This window comes from Hipposideros armiger, unplaced genomic scaffold (assembly GCF_001890085.2).
Source record: "Hipposideros armiger isolate ML-2016 unplaced genomic scaffold, ASM189008v1 scaffold_239, whole genome shotgun sequence".
Taxonomy (NCBI): Eukaryota; Metazoa; Chordata; class Mammalia; order Chiroptera; family Hipposideridae; genus Hipposideros; species Hipposideros armiger.
The window spans coordinates 2,074,157-2,101,778 of record NW_017731589.1 but is presented as its reverse complement, the minus strand read 5'-3'; the positions used below and the strand labels follow the sequence as shown (position 1 = coordinate 2,101,778).

At 47.5% G+C, this 27,622-nt stretch overlaps 1 protein-coding gene across 2 annotated transcripts in view; it reads right to left on the bottom strand.

Annotated features, from left to right (window-relative positions):
• The window catches only part of LOC109389672 (dipeptidyl aminopeptidase-like protein 6), a 624,125-nt gene that overhangs the window by 549,123 nt on the left and 47,380 nt on the right, over positions 1-27,622 (bottom strand). The window contains exon 1 of one of the 2 annotated variants that reach the window (XM_019655450.1): positions 8,009-8,531. The exons of the other annotated variant lie outside the window; for it this stretch is intronic. Coding sequence (XP_019510995.1) covers positions 8,009-8,059 — 51 coding nt within the window. The 5' untranslated portion in view covers positions 8,060-8,531. Of the gene's footprint in view, positions 1-8,008; positions 8,532-27,622 lie in introns of those variants that run through there. 2 annotated transcript variants of the gene reach the window in all.

Below are 27,622 nucleotides of genomic sequence, written 5' to 3'. Positions count from 1 at the left end.
AGCCCCTGGCCAGGCCGTGACCCTTCTCTCACATTCCCGGCCCCCCCAGCTCCTGGACACCATCATTTCCCATCCATTCACTGGAGGCTGCACAAAGCAGCAGTTATACCTTTGGAGGTGGGAACACACCGTGCCCTTGTAGGTGAAGGCCACCGAACGTCATGGCCCTGTCGGTCGCTAAGGGCCCCGACTTGCCTCCACAGGAGGAAGTGGGGTATGCCCACCTACCCACAGTGGCACCGCACGTTCACCGGAAGATGCAAAATACAGTTTAGCGTGTCTCCAAACATTGTGAACTACAACACAGACACGGAAAAAGATACCCAACACCTGTAAACTCGGATCAACCTGAAAAAGCTAGAAACCCTACACAGATAGAGGGTTAGAAGACGTGTTGTTCTAGGCCTCTCCAGATTCACCTCCATGTTCCAGGCTCCATGTTCCCTTCAGCTCTGACTGAAAAGAAGGGAGTTTCCGGAAGAATATATCTTAGACTCTGAGGAGCCTGGCCTGGAAATGAATGAGCAGCGGAGCTCCTAGCTCCCCTGTGGAATCCTCTCTCCAAGGCTTAGCTCTTTCAATCACAGAAAGAACTAATATTTATCCTGCCAACACAATGGGTTCTTCTAATATAACAAAACAGGGCATGCGAAATTACTTTGTGATCTGTGAAGGCGCTATGCACACCGTAAGTTATTAATATAATTAGGTTTTGAAATGAAAGGGTGTAGAATCTTAAAACTATACGCACCATTTACAGAGTCACAGCAAGAAGAATAGCAAAAAAATCCTCGTATGAAAAGTTTGCTCAGGATTTCATTCTGGAAAACAAGTGTTTCACCAGAAAATCTTTGGTTTTCTGTTACAGATAATTATAGATAATTTTTATAAAATGTGGTTTTGTTTTGTTTTTTCTGCCTGAGCGTAGAGAATCTAGTCCATCAGTCCTTTTTGTAAGGATGAAAGACTTCTGGATTGAAGATTATTAATTCTCATTTTCCAAAAAGGCAGAATAATCTAGAAGCTGTAGGAAATTGAGCTGAATGGGTAGGTGGCAAGGACGTCCCCTAAAAGTTCCATTTTAGCTTCAAATGTTGGACTCGTATTAGACTGTTAATCTAATTTATTCAAATTCATAGTTGGATTCCCATAGGTAGAGCTTTTCCTACATGTTTATACATAACCAAAGTCATAAAATAAGAATTATTCGAAGTAAAATTATATGTTGCCTAATAGAGGTTTTAGTCTGGTAGGCTGAGAAAAAAAGAGAGGAAAATCGTATTTTTCAAATACCATCATGATGAGGAACATGGGATCAACCGCCCACTTTTCCCCACAGTCTGACCCAACCCTGCTCCATCCAGCCGTGAACGGGTCCACTGTGAACGGGTCTCGCGGCCGGCCCAGCTGACCAGCAATTCCCTTTCTTCCCACGGATGAGCAACCCCTCCTGGAAATGACAGCCCCTTGGCACCACAGTTATATTACAGCGTGTTGGTTTTTAATAACTAAGGAAGTCAAACGATCAGGATGGCTGTGCCACAGCAGCTCTCTAAGGACCCCCACGGCTATACTCAACCGTGATGCATGCATTCTACACCCGAGAAGTGTGCGCACGCACACACAGTTCTGCCTGGGTCACCAGAGCCTGTGGCATGACAGCTCCAGATTCTGTGACTTCGTGGTATGTAAGTTTATGCCACTTATTTTCTTTGCCTATTAACAGTGACACACTGCAAGACAGACTGGTGGACCCGGGAGATGCCACGTAAGTCAGGACAGAGAGATTACAATGTCAACCACATCTGTTTGGCGTGGAAGGTTATTTCTCACGCGTGTCCTGAGGTCAGTATTAAAGACACAGTCATAAGCTGACCAAGGCTGGGGAGAGGGTGCTGAAAAGGACTTCAGGAGTAATCAGTCTATTCAAATTTCCTGATCTTACACATGAGGAAACCGAGGTCCAGGGAGCTGCCTGCAAAAGCCACGCGGAGCTGCTGGAAAATTCCAGAACGCCTCCTGCTCGCCCAGAAACTACGCTTTCTTTCGCCCCCCCCTTGTTTCTACCTGTTCCATTTGGTTTGAGATATATCTTCAGAAGGCTCACACACAAAGGACAAATATCTTATAGTCAGAAGGACTGTTCCTCTCTGAGTGTAAAGAAAGAGGAGAGAAGGACCACTGATTTCCCCCCAGCACCTGGCTTCTCCCCATCTGCAGTCTGTACCTGAGGTGAGAAACTCGCATTAAAGACACAGCACGTTCCCTCGGTTGCCCCCTCGTTGGCCCTATGCCCTTTTCTCCCCGTCCCGTTTCACTTCACGTCTCTTTATTCTGCGATGTCTACCTCGCTTGCCGTACTTTCTGCTTTCTCCACCACCCATGAAGCCAGACTTGGTTGCGCCTTTACAGGAACCAAAGGGCGCCTTATAAAGGGTATGACTATTTCCTCAGGTTTTGATGACAATGTTTACTTAAAAACAAGCCTCAACTCCACCTGCCCAGAGGGTCACATGATGCCCCTGAGTTTTTTCGAAACCTCCCTGATCATTCTATCGTCCAGCCATTGCAGACCTGTTTTCCCAGGGGGCGTTTCAGACCTTCCACCTCTTGAATGGAACCCGTCCGCCATCCTCCAGGAAGCCCCAGTGACAAAGGGGAATTCCGATTGGCTCTGTGCGCCTCTGCTCTCAGCTCAGCAGACATGAGTCCTAAAGGGCTGTGATTCTCTCCTTCTTGAGTTAAAAAATGTGGTCCTGTTAATCAGATTAATCAAATAAAACTGGCTCCTGCATTTGGGGCCCTCCTGGGTCTTGCCCTAAGTATCTCTTCATCTGCCTGTTCATTTGCATCCTTTAATGTCCTCTGTAATGAACCGGTAACCTAGCAAGTAGCTTCCTGAGTTCTGAGAGCCACTCTAGCAAATTAATCGAACCCAAGCAAGGGGTCATGGGAACCTCTGATTCTAGCCAATCTGTCAGAAGCACAGGGCACCTGAACTTGATGCTGACGTCTGAAAGGGGGGCAGCTTTGTGGGACTGAGCCCCTAGCCTGTGGTACCTCTGCCGTTGGAACTGGGCTGAAGTGTAGGGCACCCAGCTGGTGTCGGAGAACTGCTTGGTGGTGCTCAAAAAAAAGCACATGTAACCCCTAACGTGAGCATGAGCTTCAGTTGTATTGTAACTGTATCAGTGGAAAGCACTCTGTCCACGGAACTCTCTGATACACGTATCTGATACATTCGAACTTGAAGAAGTTCTTAGAAAAAGAGGAATGTGTAGCTGAAATCCTGGACCTTTCTCACAAAAGCACAGTCAGTGCATAGAGACGGACGCCCGTCTGTTCATTTAACAGTCATCCATTCACGCACTCACTGTGCACAGACAGCTCCTGGCCGGGGATGAACAAAAGTTGCCAATATTTCAAATTGCACCACACCTCTTAGGAATAACCCAGGGAGTTCAAAGTCCAAATGATGAACAAGTTTGGAGTAATGTATGAATATTTAGCGAACAGGACAGGTCATAGAAAGGGCGGGGGGGGGGATGACTGGTACAGAAAAGACCAATTTAGGATACTTCCACATCTCAGCAGCAACATCCTGCGATCCATGACTCAGGGCCCGCAAGGGGCTCTGGGAAAACAGGACAGCCCTCTGCACCAAAGTGTCAGGTAAGACATTTTATAAATGGCGGACCACCCCTTCCTAGTTTTGGGAACTTCATCCTGCAAATTCTAGCAACGCTGTATATCTTTCATTGGCAATTAACTGAAAATCTCCCCAATCCTGGAACTCCTGTGAGAGAAGGGGTGAGAGGCCCCCGGGCTTCAGGTGTGCGATGGGGGCCAGTGACAGGGTTGACTTTATGAAGGGCTGCGGAACAACTAGGAAGGAGAGAAATATCAGCATCGTTACCCCAACATGGCACACACAGTGATACCTCAAAAACCTGTGACCTGAGAAGAAGTTTTTGGACCCCATTTCAAGAAGGTGAATTCCTCCCCACACACACGCCATGCTGCTCACTGAGATGCAGCGCCACGCTTTCATGGAACCAGGTGCCAACAGTATAAGGCAGCAGGAGCAGTGTTTGCAGGTACCCCACACACATCACTACAGGCTGCACCCCTAAAAGTCATACCGCAAATGTCTGTTGCTGCTCCCAAGCGGGGCTCCATACCAGGGCGTTTGTGACCCCCCACAACCCCCACACCTGTCCACAAACCTCAAAGAGAGGCCCCCTCCTCTGCTCACCTGGGCTTAACGCAAGTCAGGCGTCAACGTCAGAAATCCATCCTGCTTCATCTAACGGAAGCAGCGGAGGACTTCACAGCTGGAAAACCACCTCTGCCTTTCAGCAGGGCTTTTACCCAACACAGGAAGGGGAAGGCCAGGGAGAAAAGGTCCTAGGCTAACAAGATGGCAGATACATCCAATCAGTGACCCAAGACCTCAAGGCAGTTCCGGGGACCAGAAGGAAAAGCCTCAGTTTTCCCTGCCCGGGCAATCCCCACACTGTCTGTAATGTAAGCCCAGTATCAAGCCCCCCTGAGATGTCCAGGTGTCCCTGTGGCCTGCAGACCTCTGAGCCTCCCTCAGGCAGCACTCGGATCGCCACCACCATTTACCCACCATCTGCTTGTAGAGCCAGCCACACACACCAAAAAAGGGGGAGACCGTCCCATGGGCAGAGGGTGGTCCCCAAGACTTTCGTTTCTTTAACCAACCATTACTGAGTCTCCATTAAGCCACTCAATGTCTGGGGGCGCTCATACGGACAGAGGAGGAGACTTGATTGGGATAATAAAATTTCCCGTTTCCCCTGGAGCGCACTGCAAGAGGCTATGCCTCCGTGAGACAGCCCGTTCAATTTAAACAGCGGTTATGTTAGTAGGATGTCGACATATTAGTGATCAAGGAGGACTGAGAAAATACGCAAGTCATTCCCCATGAACGTCCAAAGATTTTATGAAAATATAGTTAATTAAAAACAATTTTTTTTCTGAGAGAATGGAGACATTTCAGTCTCTTTCTCAGTGTTATCAGACTGTGGACAGAATGTGGCACGTGTGGACTGGGAGCTCCCACCATGCTCAAAATAAAGTTTATGACACAGACGCTTCTCAAGAACTAAAATGCAGCTTGTGAACTGCACCCACCGAGGTCGTTTCTTTTACTCATTAAACCTAAAAGCAGATCAGATAGTGCGCCACTAAGTTTGCCTTCTCTTAATCATATAATTGTTAATCAGAAACAAATGTCGAAAGCAGTGTGTGAGGAATAAAAAACTGTGTTTTATAAAAATTCACTTTCAGTTGCATGATGGGGTACGGCCAAAACAGCCGGGGTGCTAATGTCACAGGCCTTGTAAGGAACCGATGACGGCAGGTCCAGGTTGGTCACAGAGTGAGCACAAGCAGAAGAGACCGGATTACAGAGCAGTTTACATGCACGGCTGTGACTGCATGTGGCACTGCCGTGACCCCCCAGGCACTACCAAGTGTCACTCTTTTAAATTTCTAACCGCAAATGCGAGTCCAGACAGCTCAAAGGGCCCCAGCACTCCTCACTGAGCTGGGGTTCATGTCTCCGTGTCTCTGGGTCAACAGATGCACCCACGCTGCATAACGTAACGTTCTGCCCCTTTTCACAGCACGTGCAGCCACTCAGCCGTCAGTAACCGGAATGAACATCCCTGTCCCCATCTCGGATAGAAAATATCACCTGAGTAGCAATCAAGCTGTGAGTGCAAAGAATTTGCCAGTCACCTATTCCAAGGGATGCTGTGATTGGCTAGAGGCTTCCCCAACAACTGATGAAAAGTCAGGGATCGGTCAATCCCCAAAATAATGATTTTGGTGCAGAACAATCACTCGATTCACGCTGCATGGATTTCGCTGGAGCGTGGAATTTCAAACTGAGGTACAAAGCAGACTGCAGAGTAATAATTATAAATTTAAGAACTGATAGAACCCTTCAAAGTTGAGTAAGTCTGTGTCTCCTTATTCTATTAGGCCCTTGGGGGATCCTAAAAGTATCACCGGTCGCTGTACAAGTTTCTAGGCACAGCCCAGCGGGCTATAAGCATACTTACTAGCAGACACAGAGGAGGGTACGCAGTGGGCACCGTGGACCACCCTCATTCAGAGCATGAGTGAGAAATGCCATTAGCATTCCTTTGCATCTTGATTTTCTCAAGTAAAGGCAGAGATGGGTGGGGGTAGGTACCATCAAGTTGGTAATAAAGACGTTGGTGTGTCATAACGGAGCCCCTAGGATGTGAGAAGAAACTCTTATTTGACAACAGACTTAGACCACGAATCCATCATGCATCATTAATATCATTATCAGTATAATTAATGCAAATCCTTTCTTCTGCTTCCGTCCTAAATGTAGAGGTTTTATTAGCACTTTGCCAGGCATAATATAAAAGGGGGATTATGGGTGTGGGTGGGAATGGCATTGGAAAACGTGACTCCAAGCTCAGTGCCACCCTGTTTATACCAGAAATTAAGATGACCAACAGAATGGCTAGAAAGGGAGTGGGGAAATTCAGGAAATGTGTGTTTTCACAAACAAACGATTAGGTCAGCCAGCAGGACAACCCACAGACAGATGCAAGCCCCTGGATAAGGGGGGAGGGGCAGGAGTCCTGCAGAATAGCCCTCCCCGCAGTTACTGCGCCCCTGAGGGCTGTGGTGATGGACCGTGCCCCACCGCAGGCCAGAAGGCAAGTTCTGGGCTTTCTCCCACCAGGCAACAGGTGTCTTGCTGTGGGTGTGGTTAAGCCGGCTGGGTATTTGCTCGGGTCCAATCCATTTTTCATCTCTAGGCTCTTTTTATTTAAAGCAAGACCTCCAAATGGATCGGGGACTGGGTTATCCCCCACACCCCTCCTCCCCCGCCCTCATCACGTGGACACAACTCCAGACCTTGAACCTGAAAGAATTCCGGCACTTCCAGCTGCACCTTCCAAAGTAAAGGGGCAACCCCATCTGTAGTCCCTCCCTTACAAAAAGTACCCTCAAGCAATATCAAAACACAGACCCTCCTCCTAACCATCCTACACCAACACCGCCAGGGTTGAGACATCACCCAAACAAACACGCACAGGCACACGCATAATTTCAACAGAACAAGATGGCAACCTCCGCGTCCTCACCAGGAGGTGCCAGCACCCTGACCCCTGAGCCCCACGCCAGGGAAACCGGACTGGAGGAGCGCCCAAGGCGGCCAGGTCCTGGGAGCAGGCGAGGGGTGGGCTCGCTGGGGAGGGCACGGCGCAGGGATCCCGAGTTAGCAAAGTTGTCCACGCTGAGATACCCCCGGGCCTGCAGCCCCCTGCCTCCGCGGACCAGAGGTGTTTCCAGGCGCTCAGTAATCCTGGGGGACCACCTGCCACGATTCCGCTCCCTGTCATGGTCACCCTTCGGGAGGAGTCATCTTTTTCAAACCCGGGGTGCAGGGCCCCTCCCGGTGGGCGGCCGTGGCCGCAAGGGCAGCGCCAGAGCAGAGGACCGGGGCGCCCGAGCATCCCAAGGGCTCGGCCAGCCCCAACAGGTCTCGGCTCCTGGGACTCGCAGCCCGAGGCCGGCGCAGGCATCAGGCCCCACGCGCGCGCGGCCCTTCCCTGGCCGTGATAACTCCCCCAGCCGCCACCCCCCACCCCACCCCCGTGTTTCCTCTAGCACGGCCCTGGGGGTCTGCTGGGAACTCGGACAGGGCCCGTTTCTCACCGCGCACAGCCCGCACCCCTCGCCCACACCAGCCACATGCCCAAAGCAGAGGGACCACGAAGCAGCAAAGTTGCGATTTGCAAATAAACACCTGGTCCTCCGCACCCTGGAGCCGAGGGCGGGTTCGGTTGCGAACTGGGGGAGGTGCTGCTTCGCGCAGCACTGGGCGCAGTCACCCCGGGAGGTTCGGGACTCGGGAGAACAGCCCCCCCCCAATCATCATTTCCCACGGTGGCCCACCCATCCCCAAGTGTCGCCCTCCCGCACTCACCATCACGTTCCCCTGCATCTTAGCCGTCTTAATCATTGCTTTTTCCTTCATTTTGCCCCAAATCTGAACCCGACTCTTGGCCCCAGGAAAGAGTAACTTAATCCATCGCCTCGGTGGTGATCCACGTCGAGACCGGACCCGCCAGCGCCTGGGTGGAGTTGGCTCTCGAGGAGAAAATTCTTCCCGGTCTTCGGCTCGCCCCCCCTGCGCCCGCCCTGCCCGCTCCTCGCCCGGGCGGGTCACAATAGCGATCGACTCCTTTGGCCGCTGCGGAGGAAGAAAAATAAAAGCCAAAGAGGACGCTGCGGGGTTGCTGCTGCTTTAAACAAAAGCGGGAGCTGGAGCCGGGGAGGCGGACGGGCGGCGGGACCCGCGCACACAGCCTCCGCGTCCGGCAGCTCGCCCTCGGCGCTCAGCCGGCGACCGCGGCACGACGCGCGCTGGGCGCACTCGGGGACCGGGCAGCTCAGCCGGCTGGGGGCTCCTCTGACTGGCAGCGCGGGGCGCAGCAGTCGCTGCACTTGTCCCTAAGGGCGGGGGCCCCGGCGGGGCCGCGGTGACGCCAGGGGCGTGTGGGCGGGGAGGGTGTGTGTGTGTGTGCGCGCGTGTGTGTGTGTACACACCGGGCGCTTTGCTTGGACTGGGCTGGACCAAGAAGGCTGGGCTGCCTGGAGGCTCAGCGAGCCCAGCCTGGGGAGAGCTGCGAGACCCTCGGCCAACAGCCGCGCCCTCCTGGTGGGGTCCACGGCGCGGGGCTGGCACGCACGCTGGGTTTTTACAAACACGCACCACGGTGGTTTCTGCGGCGGTGGAGCCGCCTCTTCCTGCCCTGGGGTGACTTGGATGGGCTGTGACTCCCTCCTGGCCACGCCGCCGGAGGGGAGAGGGAGGCGGGGAGAGGCGGGGGAGCCGGGCGCGCTGTGCGCCTCGGCGGCGAGAGTGGGGAAGCCGAGGGGGGAAGCCGAGGGCCGGCAGGGAAGGCGGCCGATAAATCATGCTGCTTCGGGTTACTATGGCACACACGCTGCGTCTCCATGGTTGCGCCCGGGTCTGCACCCGAATCCGCCGCCGCGGCAGCTGCGCGGCCCCGGCCCCGCGCGCCGGCACAGCCGCCCCGAGCCGCACACCTGGCTCCCCGGGCTCCGCTCCCCGCCGGCCTCCGCGCCGCCGCGGCCCCTGGCGCCTTTGTTTCTACGGAGCTGATCCCATCTGCTTCCCACAGCCCAGGAGGCGCCACGGGGTCTGCGTGGCCCCGGAGCCACCATGCGCTCCCCGGGCCCAAATGCGCGCGGAGTCGCCGACACAACGCCCACGCCAAGCGGCCCGCGGCCCAGTGACCGAGCTCCGGGGTCCCCGGTCGCCACCCCTGGGCACTCCCGGGATTCATCAGTCACAATCGCGGGGTCGCTCCTGCGACCCCACACGGACGCGCGCTGCCGAGAGCGCGCACGCAGAGCAGGGTCAAATGCTAAGGCTGAGCGAGCCAGGCGATGGAACAGCAGCCGGAGGAGGGCTTCCCGCGCCGCCGCTCTGCTCCACCGGGGCCCAGGCCGCCCCTAAACCCGGATCTGGAGCCGCCTCAACCAGCATGGACGCCAACAGGCTTGAACTCGTGCGTGCGTGTGTGTGTGTGTGTGTGTGTGTGTGTGTGTGTGTGTGTGTGAGAGACAGCGTGCCCTCGCCTGGGGAACAGTGGCGGGCACGAGAAGCTGGGAGGGGTTTGAGAAGCCTTTCTATTTTTTTTTTTTTTACATTCACAAAAAATCGCGAGCAAGAATGGGTAAGAGGCCAGTTTCAAACCCAGGCTGAAGCAGAAAATCCTGTGCAATTATGAAAGTCGTTGTATGCAAATTACCCGCAAGGCCAGTATGCATGCATATACTATACATTATATACATAATGGATGTACGTATAAGTAACGCGTTATATAATATTTACACACAATATTTACTTGCATAAGCACACACAAGCCGTTGGTTTTTAGGTGAAAGCTAGTTGTAGTGAATGAATTTGGCTGAAAGCGTAGGTGGAAATAAATGAACAAGGCCGAACGCTTGAAAAGTAGCTTTTAAATGACTGTGGATTTGCTTAGAAAGTGGCAGGCAGAAGGCTCTTCGTGTTAGAAGCTCTCTCCTTCCGTGTCTTTCTCTTTACGTGAAGCGGCACAAATGCCTTTGGAATCTCCTTCCCTCCCTTTCCCACCAAGACCCAGCCAGTTGGAACTGCCCCTCCCCCTACAGCCTCCCTTTCCTGCCCCCTTACCCCAGGATGGGGGGGTGGGGGGGAGAGGGGAAATCAAGAAAACAGAGGAGAAGAAATGTTTTTAACCTCTCATTTTTATAGCTTCCTTTAAATTCTCTCTGGAAATGGAAAGTGAAATACTATGGATTCCACTTTAAGTTAATAAGTAAGTGTGTCGGTAGACTCCATGGTTTCCCCAACATCACCCAGCAGCTATCAGCCCGAGCTGTTGGTCCGGGGCGCCTGTGTGCTGTTCCTGCTGGCCTGTGGCACACGGGCCCACAGAGTCCCAGGACTAAGAGCAGGCACAAAGAGCGAACACTGCACGGGACAGAAGTGCAACAGCGGTGACGCGTCGCTCGTCTCCTGCAGCCACTGACTATAGAATGCTGGGGAGAGGAAGAGTGAGGTAGACGGAGAGGGGCCCGGGAGAGCGAAGGAGGGGCAAGGCGAGTATTTTTCAAAAGTGCTCAAAATGGGAGGATTCTCAGTTGCTATATTAGTTTGGGATATTAAATTTTATGAGAAAATTAGATTGGAAAATACTTGAAGATGCCCTGGCCATCAGGACCTCTCTCCTCACCCCCCACCCACCCCAACCTCCGAAACATTTTCTCCTGTGTTATCACATTTATGAACAGGTAGGCATCTGTGAGCGGAGGGTGTCCATGGGGTCCCATATTTATCAACACGTTCGGCTCGCTAGGTCTTGCAGTCGTAGTCCCTGTTTTCTTTCCAAGTCTGCAAGAAAGCATGTTTATTTAGCTCACGATTTGCACCACAGTATTCCTGCCTGGTTTGTGCAGGTAGGATCCGACATGTTTTGCAGCACCTGCACCCCATTTACGTTTGCTCAGCGTTGAGTCATGGGCATCGACTGAAGCCTAGCGGACGCTTTCCAAACTGGCTGTAACACAGCCGTTGGTTTCGTCCATCCTTAAGTTACATATCGCTGGCTTTAGAGATGGCTCTGATTGAAGTAGCTTTGATTGAAGTTGAGGCTCTGGGCAAGATGTCCGGTTTCGCATTTGACAGCAGGCAACATTTACAACAGAAGGGCAGCGTGGTCGTGTCAGCTTATCAGCGCTCTTTTCGTGTTACGCGCTACTAGACCTTTAAGTTTACCACAGTGAATCCCACTGTCAGGAAGCTCAACATGTGCAGCTCCCAATTCATCAAAGTGAAAAGTCAGAAAACAGAACCCATGGGGTGGAGATACATGTATCTACATATTAAAGGGCTTGGCTCCCTCAAATTTGGAGAATGAGGGGTCTCAAGGTCTGCAGGCAGCAAGCTGGAGCCCTAAGAGAACGACTGGTTTACGTTCAAGTATGAAAGTCGACAGACTCAACATCCAAGACGAGCTAATGTTTCAGTGTGTGTCCCAAGGCAGGAAAAACCCTGATGTCCCAGCTCAAAGCAGTCAGGTAGAAGTTCCTCCTTACTCTGCCTTTCTGTTCTGCTCAAGTCTTCAACTGGTAGGGTGTGGCCCACCCACCCTGGGGAGGGCAATCTGCTTTAGTCGGTCTACTGATTCAGATGTTCACCTCATCCAGAAACACCCCCCAGACACATCCCAAATAATGTCTGATTAACCATCACAGTGCATAGGAAGAAAGAGTGATTATTCTGATTACAAACTGTTCTTTTGCTCCCAGGTTAGTTCATTCCTGACATTCTTTAAAATGTGAGCTTTCTTAATGTGTAGAAAACATCATTCATTCCATATAATTTGATTTACCCATACATTTTCAGGAAGTTATCTTCTGGGGAAAAAATGAGATATGTCAGTATTTATTTTACAAAATGTATAGGTATAATAACAATGGTTTAGAGACAACCTGTAGGAATTAAGCAAATTGATTTAAAATACACAGCCACACAAATGATATGCCAATCAGAGCGATTTCATTATAGGAAACAGTCTGTATCCTCAAGGACTTTACAGCGTCTGGTGGGAGACATCAAGATTAGCAATACGGACAGCAACACTATATTAAGAGTAAAAATGTGATACAGGAACTTAAATAATAGGGCTTGTGACATGTTTGGGCAAATGCCGGAGAAAGCTAAAACAAGTAGTGACAACTGAAACCCATCTCAAAGCAGCAATATAAATTTAGCTACTAGGGCCAGCCGCGGGGTTGCACAGTTCCGAGCGCTAAGCATAGAGGCTGGGGTGGGTGATGGAGACACGGGTGGGAGGCACGTTCCCACCCGCAGCGAAAGCTGTGGGAGCCATTTCCTATGAGAAACCGAGTGCCCAGGCGGAGGCCCCCAAGTCAAGATTGGCACGGCCAGATCCACGCTGGGAAAGAAAAAGCACCTTCGCCTCTAACCTACCCTCCAAAGACGAAGGGGCAAGGCGGTGCAGAGGCTCCCATGTGAATTCTGAGGAGGGACACAAGGCAGGTAGTTTGGATGACAGCAGAGTCATTTATGGGTCACGGACATAAAACAAGGAAGTCCAACGTCACCTCAGCTCGCACTGGACACATTTCTCAGTGACGCTTTCACATTACCAAGAAACGGAAATGAAATGAATTACCAACTCAGTGATAACGTCACATTCAAACTGCTGTGTTGGCCACTTAAGCGCTGATCTTCTCATCGTTACGATGGTGCTTACAATCACTGATCACACAAATGTATTTACATGTCTGCCTCCCCATAGCAAACTGAAGGCATATGCTGTCGCACTTTTCTTTGCATCTGCACGCTCTCAGTCTGTGATTCATACACAGCAGGTGTCCAATATGTGTTTCTAGAACAAATGAAACAATCAGTGGAGGGGCTTGTGTGTCGCTGTGTCTCTTCTGCTGTCCTCGCAACCAAGAATTGACACCAGACAATTTTTACATAAATCTTTTTATACCTAGGCACCTTGCTCTATGGATGAACAATATATCAGAGCCATCCCGGGTGTACACACAACAACCCGCCAAATTTAATGAGAAGGTCCGTATCTCCCACCATGTTCCCCTTTGCCAGAGCAGACCAACAGTCAAGGAAAGTAAGTTAATCTCTATCTCTGGCTTTGCTCAACGGAACAGGGTATTTCCTGGTCCGCTGAAGTCACAGACCTCTCAGGAACGAGATAAGTCTGACCCAGTCCTCTACATTAGCCTGGCCTCAAAGGTCTTCCCGTCCAGGCAACAGGCGTCTGTGGACCAAATCCCATGAAGGTCAGGCTGTCTCTTTTCTCCTCACTCTGGTTCCTGAGCATCAGTGAGCGATGCCAAATCACACACCCGGCGCACAAGTGGAGCAACAAGGGGTGGAGAACCCAGGTCCTGACCCAGGGACATGTCTCGCTTCTTCAACATTTAAGGCTAAAACCCCAGCGATTCAACTGCTCAGTTAATACTCGTTCTAACTGATCAGGTAAGACCTCTTGACTCGGGCAGCGTGTTGTGCTATTAAATGCCTTCTTACAGAGATGTAAGAAGTAGTCTACACAAGAGCGCCTACATAAAAAAGCTTTGCAAATAAGCACATTATTGAAGAATGTAAGCAGTTAAGTGTATGGGAACCCCATTATCTTTAGGCAGTGTGGAATTCCTTTATATAACATATCTATTTTTCAGAATCAGCAGAGCAGGATATATATTTAAGGTTCCCGTGCAATCTTTTGTAAAAGAGATATGGCCAAACACAGAAAGAAAGGAATGGACGTAGAAAATGCACTTAGGCAAAGAGAGGGACTGTCACTTGTTTTTAAGATTCTGCCGCCAGTTTAGGGAACACACAGATGTCTCGGCTTCTGCCAGGGTTCTTTCCACTGAGCCTGAGACTAGACATGCCCAGAAAGGGAGGGAAACCTGAATAATTACCAATGGGGGGTTGCATCCACACAACACACCCCGTTTCTTCTCTACGAAAAATGCCACACGCACATGGTTTTTAAACCATAAGTTTGACTCATTTGCTTTTCTACAAAAATAATATCAACTTGAAGCCACAACGAGTTGCCATTTCACACCCATTAAAATTGCTATAATAAGAAAGTCAGACGGTAACAAGCGTTGGCGGGGATGTGGAGAAACGGGAACCCTCACCCACTGTTGGTCGGAACGGAACGCAGTGTGGCTGCTGTGGAGAAAAGTCTGGCAGGTCCTCAAAACGTCAGACAAAGAGTTACCACTGGACCCAGCAATTCCAATCCTTTCAAGAGAAGTGAAAGCGTATGCCAACCAAAAACTTGTACGCAAATGCTCACAGCAGCATTATTTATAATGGGCCAAGGGGGAGAGAACCCAATGTCCATCCAGCGAAGAACGGATAAGCCATGTGGTCTCGCCATACCACGGAGTATCAATCAGCCATGAAAGGAACGACAACGCAGCCATGCCGCCACACAGAGGAATCTGATAAACGTGTGCTGCCTGAAAGAAGCCAGTTACAAAAGGCTACATCTTATATGATTCCAGTTACATGAAATGTCCAGTTTAGGTGAAGCCACAGAGACGGAAAATAGTGATTGGCTAGGACTGGGGGCTGGGGTAGAGGGAAGGGTCTGTGCTGGGTATGAATGGGAGTGTAAGGACTAATGGGGATAAGGGCTTTTTTGGTTTGTTTGAGTGATGAAATGCTGTAAAATTAGATTCAGGTAATGGTTGCACAACTCTGTAAACACACTAAAAATTACTGTACATTTTAAACTAGTGAACATTTTTGTATGAAAATTATATCTTAATAAAACGGTCTTTAAAAGATAGGAAGGCAAAATGAGTAAAACCCTAGAAGGATCTGCACTTAGAAGAGTTTTAAGTTTTAATTTAAGGAAACTAAAACTGGAAATAAAAGGCATTATGGGTATGGTTATATAATTTAAAAACACTAAAGTCCAATTATGTCAAAAGATTGGCTAATAAATGTACATTTAAATTTTGTTAGTATGACTAAAACATTTAAGATAAAATCTTATTTAACTAATATTATTAAAGATAAATCCATCTTCCTATATCTCTTTTTTTCTTGTAAATTGTCTGGCTTACAATATTTGTCTATTTTTCCCTGTTGGTCTATTTCTTTTTTCTTATATTGATTTGCATGATTTTTTTTTGCATTAAGAAAATTGACCCTTGATATGTATTTTAAGTAGCATGTTAGCCATTTGTCGTTTAGCTCTAAACTTAATAGTATACTTTCTTATAAATATATTTCAAATACTTTTAATGCATTAAGATTCACTTTTGACTTGTGGAAATATTGCGGGGGGGCAGGCAGCGGGAACCTGTCTCCTTGGGGAAAACATTCTGGGCATTATTTAGGTACAATGTCTCAAAACAAAACAAAAACCCAGAGTTTCAGTTGAGAATTACTGGGGGCTGTTTTGTGAAGTCAGCCCACTCCGAGTGAAGGGAAAGTGAAGGTCAATTAACAGAGCAGCTCGTAATTACGTAATTATGTAATTATGGTGAGAGGCTCCTAATTCAAAATGTAGAGCTGAGATGCTGGAGGGGAACCTGATACCACATCTGACTCTGGTGCCAACCCGCCAATGTCTATGAGCGAAGGATGGAGGTTTTGTATTCTCTGAGCTTCGATGTGTCAGTGGGGCTTCTATTAAAGTTATAGGCGCGCGCTCTCTCTCTCCCCCCCGCCCCGCTTCCTCCCTCCTCTTGTATTTTATTTCATCTTTTCCAACTCCATCTACTATAACTCCACCCTGACTGTTGCTAAATTTGCCACCTCGTCTCATCTCCATCTCTCCTTTTATTTCTCAGGTCCAAACTCTGTGACTTGTTGCTTCAGCCTGAAGTCGAGTGTAGTGACAGGCTCTGCAGGAACGGAGGTGGACAAAGTCATGTGTGGGAGCGGACAGGGCACCTTCCCTCACCTTTTCCCGGGTCAGGTCCCCGCCACTGGAGGCAGCGTCAGGGCTGAGGTGGATTGCAGGATAGTGTCCAGAGGTGGGAGAACTGGTGGGTGTGAGGAAAACCCCCACACACACATTTGGGGGCAGAGCTGTTCTGTGTGTCGAAAAGGAAAAACAGTTGCTTCCTTTTAGGGCCTTTTCTCTGAAGAATTGCCACCCCAAATTGTCCTTTGGGTCATGCTATCTGTCTACCTTGAAGAGGTCAACAACAGAAAAAAACCATTCCTATGAAACCGGGTAGATGATGTCAGCTGGCACCTTCTTCCTCATGTTGCCACAACGTTGTCTTTCGCTCAGTCCTGGACAGAGATGCGCTTTACCTGGCCAGGCGCTGGGTTTCTGCCTGAGGGCCATGTACACAGAGCACCTGGCTGCACTTCACCTTGAGGGTGCTAAGCGCGCAGCTCACTGGAGAAGCTCCGGGGTGTCCTTCACCTCAAACCCAACTCCTGGCTTATCAACTTCTATTCATGGTAACGTCTCCAAAACTTCCTTCCTTCCCTCACTTGACAGGGCAGTTTGGGGATGCTATGCATCTTTGGGGTATGCTAGGTGCATTAGAGAATAATGGTATGTATGGTTGATCAATTTCCAATTTACTTATATTAAGCCATTAGCCAGATGGGCCTTACTTACAAAGTGGAGCTATACAGGAAGTTTTCATTTTGAGGCTGCAAATTGGATGAACTATAATTTTCAGTATTTTTTACAGCCAGGGCTCCATTTTCACAGAGGTACATTATAAATACATTGATGGTTCCTGATAACTATTGTTGTTAATAGTCCTAATCCCACTGCCCTGAATTTACGTGATTACAGAAATACAGAAAATTAATTAAGCTTACGTAATACAGAAAATTAATTAAGCTAAAAGTTTCTAATTGTCTGCATACGGTTTATAAAGAAGCATTATCTGTGATAACCGATGAGGAACATTTAGCAAATGGTAAAATAGCTGGAGAGGCCGTAATTGCCACGTCGGATATGGGGAAGGATAATGAAAACTCAATTTTGTAACACCTGCTACTTCCCTAAACGTCTCAGTAATGCTTTTAAAAATAAGCATAGTCTACATAATTAAAGCAGGGCAATGTAGGCACAGAGCATTAATGCAGCTCTCCCTGGTATTGTTGGTATGTTCAGTGTGTGCTTGAGGTTCTCTCTGCCACAGGTTAAAATGTCAGCTGTTTTAGGGGGAGAGAAAAGACGGGAAGGAGGCAGGATGTTGTCTAAACAGCTTAGAAGGCCTGCGGGCAGCGTGGGTGCGGTTTACCAGGCAACAGCAGTGCCCCCGCCCGAAGTAAAAGAGGCACTGACACCAAAGGTGGGAACGTTTAATAAAGGGTCATTTTGTACAGGTACAGGCACGATTTGGGGAAACCGGCTGAGGACAGTACAGTACCGGGGCTACTGGCTGGGGAGCTGTTCCCCATCCTAGGCTGGAAGGCGCCGGAGGAGAGGAGCAGAGGGGCGCCTGACAGTTGGGGTGAAGATGCTGTGACCTTGTTCCCTTCTGCCCGCCACCTCCTGCAGGTGCCCCCCACGGCCCAATGCGGTCAGACGCCACAGGGCAGGGGTACCAGCCTTCCAAGCCAGCCTCCTGAGGTACTGAGATGGGGGAGTTGAGGAGGCACTGGGTGATGGGGTGGGGAAGAGGGGTGTCTGGTGCAGCCCCCCATCCTCGGACACGGTGGAGATTCCCCAGGTGCCTAAGGACTTGAGATCTAATATGAGTCGTCCCTTCAGACGGAAATAGTGGTCCGCTTTAAAATACCCTGACTACACTGGACCCTGGCACAGTCTTTGCTGGTCCTGGCATAGCAATAATAGTTTGTGTGATGAAGAGGTTGACAACGATGACAACCTTATTTAGTGGTAACTGTGTGACAGGGACGCCCTGAGCTTTCATGCTCCAGCTACCTCAACCCTTGGGCAGCCCTAACTCGGCGGGTGCCAAGTCTCCACGGCACAGACAACAAACAGGCACATCGCTGGTAAACGGCAGAACTCAAACAGCGTCTGTTTTTTCTTGGAGTTTCTGTCCTGTCCAGCTCAGAATGCTGATTTTGGCTCCCCGGTCGCCCTCGCATTTTCCTGCGCAGCGTGGTCTCGTGGAGCTGGTGGGGCTTCAGCTTTGTCACAGACATTACACACACACCTTATCGTCTTCCGTTGGACGTCAGCCTCCCGACTCCTTGTCTGGTTCCAGGTTTGAGTCAAGGCTGGCGAACGTGTCCTGAGTCTGAGTTGGGTGAACAGTCAGGTCAAGTCCACCTTAGTCCATTCGGGCTGTTCTAACAACACACCAGTCTGGGTGGCTTATAAACAACAGACATGTATTTCTCACAGTTCCGGGGGCTGGAAGTCCAAGGTCAAGGTGCTGGCAGATTCAGTGTCTGGTGAGGGCCTTCCTCCAGGTTTCAGAATGCCAACTTCTCAATGTCTCACTGTGTCGTCACATGGTGGACAGCAGAGGGAGAGGCGAGCTCTCACGGCACTTAGGAAAGCACAGGCCTCATTCACGGGGACTCCCTCTCATGACCTGTCTAACCCTAAGCACCCCCCACAGACCCCGCCTCCTAATACCATCACACAGGGGATAGGGTTTCAGCACATGAATTTGGAAGAGACACACACATTCAGTCCATAAAACGCCTCCATCAGTCCTTGGATTGGACGCCCCCCTTCCCCAGCTGCACCTGTTCCATCTACCTCTTCCCAGCCCCCGTCTCTGTGCCTGGCCCACCACCCATGCCAGCTCAAACCCTGTGCTAACAGAGTCCAACACCTGTACCATTCACTGTTGAGCAACTTGTTACCTTCTGATCTATTCGATGGCTCTATTCTCATCTGTGGGCCACACTCCCAATTGAAAGATCCAGCTTACGAGGGAGATGCTGAAGACACGTGCTCTGCCCACAGGAGCATGTATACACTTGTCACTGAGTGGCCAGCCATCGTGGGGGTGTCATATCACTCTACCGCATCACCAGACATCACAGCACACTGTCACCACACAGTCTGGGGCTGTCTGAATCGTCAAAGAGAATGGTAATTAAATCCTGCCTCCATCAATGCCATCACATCAAGCCACTGTCTTCCCCGTACGTTCAGCAACTCCCGTGTAAGGAAAAGGAAGTGAAAACCTCATCTTCACCAAACATCTTTGTTTAAAGCTGAAGGGAAAACTCCGGTCTACAAAGGGGCATGTGGAAAACAATTAGGGGTGAGAGCGGAGGGTTGAACCCCTCTCACGACAAGCTAGAGCCACCTTGCAGGTAGGAGTTCCAAAGAAGCCCATCGTTCTCGGAAATAAATACCTGACACGCCAATTACACAACCACGTGAAGCCTCCCATGTACTCTGGGGTAGCTGAAGAATACACGGGAAGGAGGGGGCTGAGGACAAGTCCATCCTGGGCCAGCCCAGAGCTGCCCTGGAGAAAACGACGCCTGCACATCCGGGCATCTCTGTTCTCCCTTCACACAGGGAACTGTCCCGTCCCTTTGCTGCAGGAGCGCCAGCCACCTGGGGAGACGCCCCAAACCTGGGCACCACAGCCTAGTCCCTGGTGGCTGTCCTCATCTGTGCCGTGTCTTTCCCACAGATAAGAGTGACCACCCGCCTACAGTGAATCAGTTTGCGCTGATTCCGTTGAGTCTCTGATGGCACAGAAAACTATCCTGTCATCTTTAAGTAGGACGTGAGAAGGAAAAAGAGGAAAAGAAACAACTCAGAGCACAAAACCCGCAACTCAAGCCCGTCTGGTGGAGTGTCCCCCACACTGTCCTTAGGAGATGCATCTTAAGGACTAATTAGAATGAGACGGAATACACGCATCAGTGTGTAAATGGTACTTGAAAGAAAAAAATCACATCATCACAATTTTAGAGCTAGCGGGAACCTTGGGGTCAACTGAGCACTCAATTTATACTTTTATACAATCAGCATACCTCGTGAACCTGCTCTCCATTTATACAAAGGACAACCTACCATGGCCACATCCAAACTATCACAGATTTCAAATGTGTGGCCCTGTTCCCAGTGAGGTCTCAGTACTCTGTGGGTCTGATCTGAATTATACCAGGCAAACCAAACATTAATAGCGTCTCCGTAGCCATATTTTTTATAAGAAACTATTCTAGGTATGTGCTTCTAAGCAAACAACATAATTAGTCTAGATATATATCTCCTTTGCATTCTCTTCAGGTTAACTGATGTCTTAATACTGCATGAACGGTGGATGCTGGCTGGCGTCGAATGAAAAACACATCATCCCAAATGGCTCAACATTCAAAGTGTATCCCCAAGCGTTTTCCGGTAGAAGAATCATGGCTTTGTTCCAGTGTCACAGCCAGAAAGCTGTGAGCAGGGGCCGGGCGGAGAGGACATTTTTCAAGTGGTAGAAATAGCTCCTTTCCGATAGAATTTTAAATTTTGTGTTGAGCTTAGCACTTTAAATATTGACTAGAGCAACTATTGCCAGCAATTTCTCTCTCTCCCTCTCTCTCTCTCTCTCTCTCTCTCTCTCTCTCTCTCTCTCTCTCTCTCACACACACACACACACACACACACACATGCACGCGCGCGCACACACACACGCACACAGAATTTCTGAGTTCTAAGGGCACACATGCTAATAAGCATAAACTGGACTCATGCCCAATATTTTCTAAATAATTACAAAGGATTTTGCATAACCTGGCTAGAAAAGGAAATGATTAAAAATGTTAGATGAAAGCTTTTGTCTAGTTTGTGACCTCAAAATGAGGTCTTTAAGGAAACAAATGACTTCCATTTTTGAAATCTTCTTCCTAACAGACAAGGAATTAACATGAAGCCTGTATTTACTTGTCATCCATGTTTTCTCCATGAGCAAAGCACACAGAGCGAGGCGGTGAGTTAGGTGACAGACGTCCATCGTTACTTAGACGTCTGGGCACAGCTGTGTTTGGCATTGTCAGTAGAGGAAGCTCAGACTCCGCTCGTGACTTGTCTGGGCTCCTGGTCTCTCGTGGAGTTGCTCTGTGGGGCCCCGTGACCCTGTCACAGAGTCGGCTCTCACATGCTGCCACTCGGGTTAAGGCGCCAAGGCCCTGCTTATCCTGAAGACAAATATATACAAAGACGTTACCAGGCATTGGCACTTGAACCTCAATTCACTATTCTAATACATTAGCAAGTAAGGTCCCTTAGATGGGATGTTGGACAGGTGTGTCTGTAGTTGGGCTCAGAGGTGACCATGCACAGTACACTCCTCTGAGGGTGGGTCATATATGAAGCCACAGTGAATTGCTCTTAAACCAGAATTACGCTTAGCTCCACCCTTCTTCAGATCACATGCAATACCCTGGGTTTGCACTAATGCAGATTCATCCATAATATTATGAATCAAATAACCTTGGATCATTTGGGGGAAGACTATATAATCGGACCAACTCTAAACACTGTTGGGAAAGGATGGGTATAAGTAGGGATGTGAAAATATAAATAACCCAAATCATTAAAAAATAGGATGAAGAAAATGATACCAACCCAGGAAAGGGCATGGGAAGTGGTGGACAGACTTGGAGGTGACCCATGACCCATCTCCTGAGTGGGGAGGACCAGGGTTTGCTTCCACCAAAAGAGCATGGCCAAGGTTATGCCAGCAGCCCTCTCCTAGCCTGCTCCCTGCCCATTCGACAGAAGCAAACTGCTGTGTGTGAGCTGTCAGACAGAGGCCCACATGGCAAAGAAGGTGGCTTTCAGGTGACAGCAGAAACGAGCCCGCGGTCCAACAACCCACCAGGAACTGAGTGCTGCCAATGGCCCTGTGACCTTGGAGGGGGGCCATGGGCACAGCTCACATCTGCATTACATGCTCATGAGACCCTGAGCAGGGCAGCCGGTAAGTGTCTGGGCTCCTGGCCCATGGGCATGGAGAAAATAAATGTGCACTGTTTAAGCCGCTAAGTACAGTAGCATCGTTACACAGAAACAGATAATAACACGGGAAGGGAAAGAGGGAGCAACTGGGAAGTATTATAAGGAGAAAACACAAGACGGTAGAGGAGAAGCCTGTCCCCAAATATTAACCCTCTCAATAATTACCAGTGGGTCAGATTTATCTGTCAAATAACAGGTGCTCTTGTAAATAGTATAAAATTAACTTTGATTCTTTTCAGTTAATCTAAAAGACACTTAAAATGATATAGGAGGGATGAAAATAAAGGCCTATAAAGATAATACCAAGCAAATGCTAACAAAGAGAAGACAGGTGACAAGGTTTGTAAGAGACAAAGGGGAATGCCAAGTAAATCACAGTGAAAATAACAAAGAATGACGTTTCATTTTGGTGATGAGAACAAGTCTCCAAGAACATTTAAAAAAAAAAAAAGTCAGAAGCCCTTTCGTACCTAAAAACACAGGCTTGAAATATAGGAGACAAAAGCTTCTAGGAAAACTTCTATTTCCAGTAAAATTGCAAAATAGACGTTTGGGAAAAACCTGACTCTTGTGGCATTCAAAAAAAAAAATAAGATGAATAAAATGTTGAACGATTCTTTCTTTTTAAAAAATATTTGGCTTAATAGGGGTCAAAGTGGGAGAAAATTTCGAGTTTTATAGAGCATCAGGAAAAGAGACAGGTCCTGGTCCCAAGCAATTGGGAACGTGGGGCTGAAGGCTAGGACACAGCAGGAGGACACCAGTGGGGGACCTGAGGAGGCCCAGCTCTGCAGAGGGACCCAGGGATCACCACCTGACTCAGCCTTCATACGCGGTCTGACAATTAAGTTCGCGAACTCATCCTAAAAAAGGTGCTACGTACCTCATTGCTGAATATCACTAGGTCACCTTTGAAGTACTTCCCTTGGGAAGCTATGCACCAATGCCAGTGCCTAGTCCACCTTTCAAAGCTATTTTGTAACTCCTTTGCTAGAATGACCATCAGAGCTGTCGTCGTATTACCCTTGATGTCTTGAATGTCATCAAAATGTCTTCCTTTCAATGTTTCCTTTATCTTCAGCTAAAGAAAGAAGTCATTGGGGGCCAGGTCAGGTGAGTAGGGAAGGTGTTCCAATACAGTTATCTGTTTACTGGCTAAACACTCCCTCGCAGACAGTGTCATGTGAGCTGGTGCACTGTCGTGATGCAAGAGCCATGAATTGTTGGCAACAAGTTCAGGTCATTTTCGTCTAACTTTTTCACATGGGTTTTTCAGCACTTCCAAATAGTAAACTTGTCCACTTGGTACAAATTCATTATGAATAATCCTTCTGGTATCAAAAAAGGTTAGCAACTTCTTTCGCGAACTTAATTGCCTCGTACTCCAGGGAACATTCAAAAAGGGAAAACAATATATCTCTACTAATTATTTCTAACCTCCTCTGGGTTTAGAGTCTCCATTCACACGAACTGTGTTGCCCAGAAAACATCACGCCAAACATTAGTTTAAGGCCATCCAATTTTGGATACATCCCCCATATTTTGTTTAAAGAAAATACAAATTCTTCTCTATAGAAATGCACTTTAACGTCCACTCTCAAAGATTTGTATAAAGTTCCAAAGGGGGAAAATAAACAGAAAGAAATAAGTCACCATAAACTAAAATATTAAAATCTAAAGAAACAACCCTCCCCCTACACATCAGAGCCCAAGATACAGAAGAGAATGGAATTATCAAAGAAAATGACTAGGCCCAATGTGCTTAAAGAAGTAATTGACAGCATGACAACAGAACAAGAGGCTGCGGAAACTGACAAGCCAAATTAGGAGATTATCCAAAGAGAATGTGTAGGAATAAAAATATAAAAAGCAAAACTAGAATCTTAAAGGATGGCTATAACAACATATAAAACACAGCACAATATTGATTTGGATAATTCTGATTCTAGGGATGGTAAAGTAGCTTCTATCAGGCCAACCTTTTAAACCCTGGGGAAAAATGTGAATGTAACTCAATTTGATGGTTCTAGAATGTTCCTGAATGTAGGGATAAGCTGAACCCTTGAAAGGAAAAAGCTTCACCAAGTTAATGCCATGGTCATACAGCGGAAGCTGTAGGAACCTAATAACCCTCCAGTAAATGGGAAATTAAAAAAAAACACCAAAACACTGCATGTTCTTAACACCAGATTGGAGATATCTGGAGAAATAGAGCAACAGAAGAACAGAGAGGAAAAAAGAGGTTTAAACAAAAGGACAAAGCCATGTTGGGCTCTGAGACAATATCACGTGGGCGAATGCATATATAATTGGGGTTCCAGGAAAGGAGAGAGAGAATGAGGCAGAGAAAGTGATGCTTGGCAAATCTCACTGAAGCACAGCATATGTTGAACCACAAAACAGGTCTTAATACATTTCTCAGGAAAGTCACATAAAGAAATAAACACAAGTAACACTGATAAATCCGACGTCATCCATGTTGACAACTTTTGCTCAAAAGACACCATTAACGGAATGAAAGGCAGTGGGAGAATACATTTGTGTATATCAGACAAGGGACTTGTATGAGAATATATGTGGAATCCCCAAAAATTGATAGCAAGAAGATAAACCACCTGATAATAAAATGGTAAGAGGGCTTGAACAAACAATCCAGAGAAGAATTAACCTGAGAAACCAATAAGCACAGAAGTAAAAGAAGTTGTTCAACATTATACATTATCAGGGGGAAAGGCTAAGCCCATTAGAATGAGAGTTGAAGGTCACAAAAATTTTCAGAGGAGAGTTGAAAATCACAAATTACATTTTTAGAGGAGAGTTGAATATAACACTCCTTATATGTCCTAAAATTTCTTCCAATATCTGGGTCTATTTTTTTTTAATTTTATTAAATTTATTGGTGTGACACTGGTTAATAAAATTATATAGGTTTCAAGTATACAGTTCTAAAATACATCATCTGTATATTTTGTCTATTTCTGAACTAAAATTTGCCTCTGAATTATAGCCATGAATATAAGTAATAATTTACTGTATGATTAATGTGGATGTCCAATCAGAGAAGAAAGCATTACTTCAAAATAATTGTGACCAAAAAAAATAGACCACTGGCTATTCATTTTTGGAAAAAGGTTAAGGTAAATCTCTTCCTCATTCATTACTGTAAAGTAAAATCCAGTGGTTTGAAGATTTAGATGATGTAAAAGATGAAGTCATTACAAGACTACAAGAAAATTAAGACAAAAATTTATATAATTTTGGAGTAGGAAGGCAGTTCTAAATATGAATATTCAGGCAGAAATGGTAAAGGAAAAGATTGAACGCAAAATACAAAAAAAAAACCCTTCTGTATCTCAAATAAAAAAAGAGAGAAAAACTATGAGGCAAATAATAAGAATATTATCCACAAGAATACTGCATTATAAGAGCTGAAATATTAATTATTGATTAAATATCTTAGTCAAAATGATTGTCCAAGAATAAAAATGATAAATTAGAAAGAAGCAATACAACTAGATAATATACATGAAAATAGTGCAAATTAAGCCAATAATGAAATATTTTCTCAAAGCAACACTAAACTATTTGGGGATGGGTCAAGTTTAGTCACATTTCTGTATACTCGGACTATAAACTTGGGTAACCACTCTGGAGGGCAAATTTGCAGGATTGATCCAAAGGCTTAAATATGCGTATTTGACATTCACTTCTCGGGAAATAAATTTAGGCAACGAGCTCTTGTTTTTATCTATTTACATTTCACGGCCACTCCCTCCATCTCAGAATCATTTGCTCTTCATTTCCACTTAGCCATCAGTGAGAAGCCAAGAAGAACATGAATACATATGAAATTAGTGAATCAGATACAGTTAAAAACATCATCACAGGTACTTTGCATTTGGAAGTTTCTTTCACAAGACAAACACTTCACATGGAAGAAACGCCGCTAGGTCACGTGACTGCTAGTCTACTCTCTACTTGAAGTTATGTTGTTAGATCAACACAGCTCATCCGTTACCGCCGTCCATTTCAGCCTCTTCCCCGTCTTCCTCAGCTTGCTTTCTCAACTATCTTTCATTCACGGTAAATGCTTAGAACATTGCTTTTTCAGCTGACGTTGGTTGCATTAAGATTTATGCATTTGTGTGGGATACATAAGCAGAATGTGGGAAGATCTTAAATTATGGGCAAAGCCAATTCGGTTTGGGTAGTTCTTGCAAACTCATTGGACTCCAACCATTATATTGTTTAACGAGACACAAATCTTCCTGGTAATACAGAGATACCCTTTAATTTGTGTTTAGAAAATTTAATTCAATGCCTCATTCAGCACAAGAAAAATGAGTTGGAGCCGGCTGAACTTAGCCTTTGGAATGGGCCACCGGCGAGAGACGAGGTGGTTGAAATCTTGAAGAAGGGTGCCTCAATTATTCAGGTCATTCGTCACCTGTGAACCGAGGCTTTCGCGGTAAAACTCCCTGGAGGTTACTCATGTAATTAAGGGACAAAATAAGTGACATTCTGACTTTCAAACTGAGAATGCCTCTCAGTGCAGAAGCAACGTAATCAAAAGTGTACAAGTCTAGGAATTCATTGCTTCAGACTACTTTGCACCACACTTACGTAATCTCCATCGTTACGTAATGTTTATTAAGACGAAGTTTCATATCATCAGTGATCTGATGGTGAGTTTGGCTGGTGTTTTATTTCATTATATGGGGGGATGCTTCTGTCCTCTGTCTGTGGCTCAAACCAGAGCACCCTAAGGCGGTGCTGGGTGGGGGTTCTTCCCGCTTTCTAGCCCTCGCCTGTTTCTCTTCCAGGAGGAAGAGTTTTTACCTGATGTCTCATTGGGTACCACTTCCCTGGTGGGTCCTGTGAAGTGCTATTGGCCTCTGGTTTCACAGCCTGGGCTCCAATGAGAAAAGCTCTCTTGTTCCTCGAAGTAAGGGGTAAGGAGCAGGGTCTGTTATGGCTGGAGGTGAATATAGCCCCACCTCCCCCGTCCCCATCCCAGGCCCCTTTGACGAGCATATACTGAGTCCCAGGCAGAAACACGTGCGCCTCTGCCCAGGACTGTCATCCACTGAAAAACCTTGGAGAAGAACTGATGCTCTCAGGGACTCGACACACAGATAACATCCTCCCCTAAGAACCTCAGAAGTGACGAATGACGTAACACCTTGGCACTGACCTTTTTTTAGTCTTTCATTCCTTTTTCATTCAAGTATAGGTGGTATATAATTTTGTATTGGTTATATTAGTTTCCGGCGTACAATATAGTGATTCACTATTTTTAGACCTTACAACGTGATCACCCTGCTTTTATTTAATCTCCGCCAGATTAAAAGGTGATATTGGCCAGAGTAATACTACACAGGAAGACAATTTCGTCATGGTTAGAAGGCGTCCATGTGGAGCAGATTTTGTCACTGGGGTCCTTGGACCCGCAGCATCAGTGTCACCTGGGAACGTCAAAGAAACAAATTCTCAGTCCCTGCCCCAGATGGACTGAGGCAGGAGCTGTGGGGGAGGGGCCGGCAGGCCTGTGGGCCATTCTAAGG